The 5,471-nt window shown below is 46.3% G+C and overlaps 1 protein-coding gene across 1 annotated transcript; it reads right to left on the bottom strand.

Annotated features, from left to right (window-relative positions):
* Nucleotides 1-3,216: 3,216 nt before the first annotated feature.
* On the bottom strand, nt 3,217-4,311 carry LOC148021311 (acetylajmalan esterase 2-like). The gene has a single exon (XM_087698236.1). It carries the CDS (start codon nt 4,309-4,311, stop codon nt 3,217-3,219), a length of 1,095 nt encoding a protein of 364 aa, XP_087554362.1.
* Between the last annotated feature and the right edge of the window lie 1,160 nt (nt 4,312-5,471).

Below are 5,471 nucleotides of genomic sequence, written 5' to 3'. Positions count from 1 at the left end.
TGAGGACTTTTTGAGGGATGGTCTGCCCTTGCAAGTCCTGTCGATACCTGTGAGCACCACACTTTGGATATGTCTCCATAGTCTGGTATTCATCTCGAAACAATATGCAATCGTTGATACATGCATGGATGTTATTGTAGTCCATGCCAAGCTTCCGTAAAACATGTTGCGCATCATCACGAGACTCAGGCATGGTGTTTGCAGGTGGCAATATATGATATTTCAATAACCTGAAAAAATCTTAAAACACCTTGAAAAATCCATCCATGTTTGCAATAATACTGTTTTAAAAAAAAACAATGAAGTCTGTGTGCAAGGTACCTGAATAACTCTGTCACACTCGTATCGCTCCAACCGTATTTTGCTTGCACACTTAAGAGTGCAAGCAATGTCTTCAACCGAGATACTCGGAACCCATCATATAATGGTATGGATGCTTCCTCTCTAAGCGGGTCAGATGTCTCAACATCCATGGGAATCAATGCATCGATCATTGCCTCCATCTCAGGCTCCAAGATTGTAGGCAAGTCGGGAAGGTTGTCTGTCTCCTCTGGCATTGACGGTATAGATGGGCCTTGCGAGTGGTCGATTGGCTCCTGCAATCCATCCATCGCACGTCCACGAACTCTTCTAATTGGCCGCAAAGGGTACACTCCCCCTTGGGTCAAGACATCACCCCCCTGGATACAAAATTTGCCAACAAGACCCAATCTTATTGTGTATGGTTTTCAATTAGCTTGAGAGTACAATGCATGAAAAATGCTAACTTCAAATTACCGTTTGCTGAAAATCTGCAATCGCCTGATCAATGATCTCAGATTGAAACTCGCCAAATCGTCGTACGTGTTCTATAGACAATCGGTGTTTTCGTCTAATTGCCAACTTGCATTGAGAGCAAGGACATGGGACACACTGATTAAGATACGACTCGCGGTCTTGAACAATAGGACCTTCTTCGTTTGCCATCTTATCTACATTACAGCAAACGAGGCTTAAATGGATAGCTTTATGGAGATGTACGTCAAGTTGCAAGTTGACCATAAACCTTGCATTGTATATAGTAGTCGAGAGATTTTCCGATGTTATATCTCGGCCTTGTATCATGCTCAACGATTTGTTTGTCCCGGTAGATAATTTTTTATTATATCTCGGCTTTGAGTATAAGTAATCCATTTTAAAATTAATGCGCGCCATCTATGAAATTTTATAACTATAGTAATAAAATTTATTTCAATCAATTCTACTCATAGTCATAAGACCTGAGAGAAATTATCCTATACTCAATTTAAGGGTTTCTTCTTCTATAACAATAATTTTGGGTTCATTTTGATGAAGTACGTGGCCGTATGCAAAGCACATTGCACACCATTATCAATATGTATATTATCTTAAATTTCCTTCCCTTCCCTCTCCCTCTCTTCCTCTCTTTCTCTCACCCTCTCCCTCTCGATCTCATTTCCTCCCTCCCCCTCCCTCTCCCTCTCCCTCCCTCTTTCTCCCTCTCCCTCTCCCTCTCCCTCGCTCCCTCTCCCTCCCCCTCCCTCTTTCTCTCCCTCTCTCATTTCCTTCCCCTCCCCCTCCCTCTCCCTCTCCCTCTCCCTCTCCCTCTCTTTCTCTTTTTCTCCCTCTCCCTCTCTATCTCTCTTTCTCTCTCATTTCCTAAACAAGCAAAAAAAAAGTGATTTAAACATCCTCCAAGTAAAAGGGAGAGGGAGAGATACAATGCACTCTTCCTCTCTTTCTCTTTCTATCCCTCTCTCATTTCCTTCCCCTCCCTCTCCCTCTCGCTCTCTTTCTCTCTCATTTCCTCTCCTAAACAAGCAAAAAATAAAGTGATTCAAACATTAAACAAGCAAAAGGGAGAGGGAGGGAGAGATAGAATGCACTCTCCCTCCTTCTCCCTCTCTTTCTCTTTCTCTCCCTCTCCTATTTCCTCCCCCTCCCTCTCCCTCTCCCTCTCCCTCTATTTCTCTTTCTCTTTCTTTCTCTTTCTCTTTCTTTCCCTCTCCCTCTCCCTCTCCCTCTCTTTCTCTCTTACTTTCTCGTTTCCTCTCCTAAACAAGCAAAAAAGAAAGTAATTTAAACATTAAACAAGCAAAAGGGAGAGAGAGAGAGAGAATGCACTCTCCCTCTCTTTCTCTCCCTCTCCCTCTCTTTCTCTCCCTCTCTCTCCCTCTCCCTCTCCTTCTCTTTCATTTCCTCTCCTAAACAAACAAAAGAGAACGATTTAAACCTTCAACAAGTAAAAGAAAGAGAGAGGGAGACTCACCAATGAGATATGGCGAGCGTGGGCGGCTTCTCTTTGCAACGAGGGCTCCTCCTCTCCTTCGCGAACAATGACGGCGGCGGCGGCGGCAGCAAGTCTCTTCCTCCTCTTCTCTCACAAAGCCTTGGCTCTCTCCCTCGCTCTCTCCCTCGCTCTCGCTCTCAAAAGGCGAAGAAAAGAAAATGAAAACGGTGCTCTGGTTTCGGCCGCGCTTTTTTTCCCTGCGGCGTCGCTATTTGCGTCGCTATATGCGTCGCAAATGCATATAGCGACGCCAATTGCGACGGCAATCGGTGTCGCTATTGCCCCATTCCCTTGTAGTGGTAACAATACCTTTTTCATTTATTCTAAATGATGATAAAGGCTTTGATCACATTATTTATCAAAAGGTAGAACTCATCCACATGGTTGAAGAGTAGCTTGATAGCAAGCTAAGAAATAATAGATTGAGCACTTGAAAACCAAGTCACATCAACAATGTGTTTGTGGACTACAAGTCTCATGATTATCCTCTTGATGTTTGCATCATACGATTGCGAGGTAATGAGTTCATCTCGTCAATCATATGCATATTTTAAAGTAATCCCACAACACCATTGAGACAAGTACAGTACTACTAGCCTTGAAAGCTGAGCTATAGTCTGCGGGAGCTTCAAATATGTCTATGGATGAAATACTTAGTTCCTTGTTTTCTCATCCATTTTGTACGATGGAGAGTGCAACACACAAACACACGCACATGCGGATAATGGCAATAGAATCTCAACTCGTTTAAGATGAATATATGAGGAGATGCTTGGAATGATCACGGATGAGTAACTTCTATACACTTGTATGCACTGATGAATCGATACAATTACAATATAATCAGAATATCCCATAGGCTACAATTCTCCTCCGATTAAAATGAAGTAGGCGCGCTGTATTGACAGTATTCACGTGCAACACTATTATAGTCTAGACTCTAGAGGCCCTGACCGGTAGGGCGCTTGCTCGGAGGCGAGATGGCCGGTGACGAGGATGGAGTCGCAGCCAAGGCCGAGCCGGAGACTCTGCGTGGGGATGGCTGCGAGCTCTCCCACCGTGCCCAGCAAGGCGTCTGGGTGGTAGACGGGCAAGCCATGGTTGCCGCCCTTGACAAAGACCTCGGCGAGTGCCTGATGGAAGGCCTCAGTGTGGTGGAACTGCGGGTTCCAGTAGACGTAGTTGGCAGGGTCTGGGCACACGTATGAGGAAGAAGGAGAATGAGCAATATCTCCTCCTAAACAGGGCGTCCACGTGTGGGCGAAGCACTCCCTGATTTTGGGCGCCACCAGCCACTGCTCGTAGATGAGGAAGAAGACGTCGGGGTGCTGTTGCTGCAGTTGCTGAAGTACCACGTTCCTCAGGAGCTGATCTTGCTTGGAGAAGACGTCGGTGCGCTGTGCGGAGGTGTATTTGCAGAGGAGGGAAAGGCAAGGGCGGCTGAGGTCGGGCGCCAGGATGACGAACCTCATTGCGCCTGCGTGGATGAGCTGCTCGATGGCGCGGCCGAGCTGCTGGGCGATGCGGGGGATGTAGTCACGGGTGACCTGAGACAGGCTCATGCCGCCATGGACCACAGCATGGTAGACCTCCGCGAGGCCCATGCTGTCCAGCACGACGAGGGCCCGCCCCACATAGTTCTCCACGCAAGCGGTGGCCTCAACAGCGCCCGAGCACCGCCGTGAGACCAGCTGCTTTAACTGCTCCACCTGGCTGTCCAGGGAGGAGGTGGCGGTGAAACCAGCAGGCAGCTCGCTTGCAGGAAGGGCGGCGGCCCCGAGCGCGGAGAAGCTTGCGCCATAGGTAAAATCTGCAGCGTCCTCGCGGATGGGATGCAAGAGGCCCGGCAATCCCAGCTCCTCACCCACAAAGTCCACAAACACGCGCCCGTCCGACAAGCGGCCTCCCAGAGGGCCCGGCTTGCCAGCGAAGGGTAAAGCGCTCTTCTTCTGCTGATCGCTGAGCAGAGCCCAGTTACCCACATCGGTCGCTGAGGAGTCCCCGAAGGTATGCATCATCATGCCACATGCAACTGAACAAAACAAACAGGGGGCCTGTTTTTGGATAAACAAAGAAGGAACAGATTATGGTGGACCCATGAGAACCATGACTAGGGGCTGCTATTGTCTTTCAAGGGAGGCAAATGATATTCTGGACACGTATCGAGAAGAAGACCATGGTGAAGAAGGTGATGAAACCGTGAAAAGAGGGTGATTTAAATAGAACTAGTGATTGTAGCAAATAATCAATAGAAGGGTGGACAATTTCTTCTAAAAGTAAGACAAAGGGAGTGTCACAGCAGACTAAGCTTGGGCTTCTCATGCATTGTACAACCTCACATGCTGGGTTTGTATTTCCACCATAAGTTTTTTTACACCATCATCCACAAGTAGAGAGCAAGCACAATGTAAGCATAAAGATGATTAGAATATCATAATAGAAATCAGAGGGCACTATTGTATTTCCATGTCTGCATGCCACAATTGTACTACTATTGAAATCCAAGATGGCTACTTCTCCAAAATAAATGATGGCTAATTTGTAATGTGGGAATATATGGAGATGGATGCTCTTTTGAGGCACATAATGTGGAGGTTCAACACTTCTTCAAAAAATGAGGCACCTAACTCATGAGATTGGCATGAGGGGTGACAATGCAAATGTGGACAACTTGAAATTTAGATTTGCAAGTTTGTTAGGATGGCTGTAAAAATGGAGATGGACTCAAACATGAAGGAGAGAAGTGAAGGGAGAGCTGCAAGCATAGGCTAGACACTTGGGGAGTTCACATGGACAACTTATAGAATCACGTAAGTACAGGGGAGGGGGCTTTTCCCAAAATTACATAAGCATATACATTAGGGATATGACCCCATATTAAGTCCCCCTTTAGTGGCTAATATTTGTCAATTGGCTAAAACTTTATATGTGTGCTAATACATTAAGCTTGTCCCCCACTAAGTAATTTTCATCGGACCATCTGTGAACCTTGCCTTGGATCTTATCCTTGAACCATCTAAAACTCTAGTAAAGCAAGGAAACAAATATAGATGGCATGTTGTAGCATGGGAGTTGGTCATAGTTGAGAGGTCAAAAGGAGGACTTGGATTAACGAAAGCAAAAGAGGGATCATATTCCTTTGTGTTTCAACTGCTGAAGAGGTTGGATGCACAACAACAGT

Source organism: Lygodium microphyllum, chromosome 18 (assembly GCF_053477565.2).
Source record: "Lygodium microphyllum isolate KBCC chromosome 18, Lygodium_microphyllum_v1.1.10, whole genome shotgun sequence".
Lineage (NCBI taxonomy): Eukaryota > Viridiplantae > Streptophyta > Polypodiopsida > Schizaeales > Lygodiaceae > Lygodium > Lygodium microphyllum.
The sequence above is the reverse complement of the archived record's forward strand: the minus strand, read 5'-3'. Positions and strand labels throughout refer to the sequence as shown.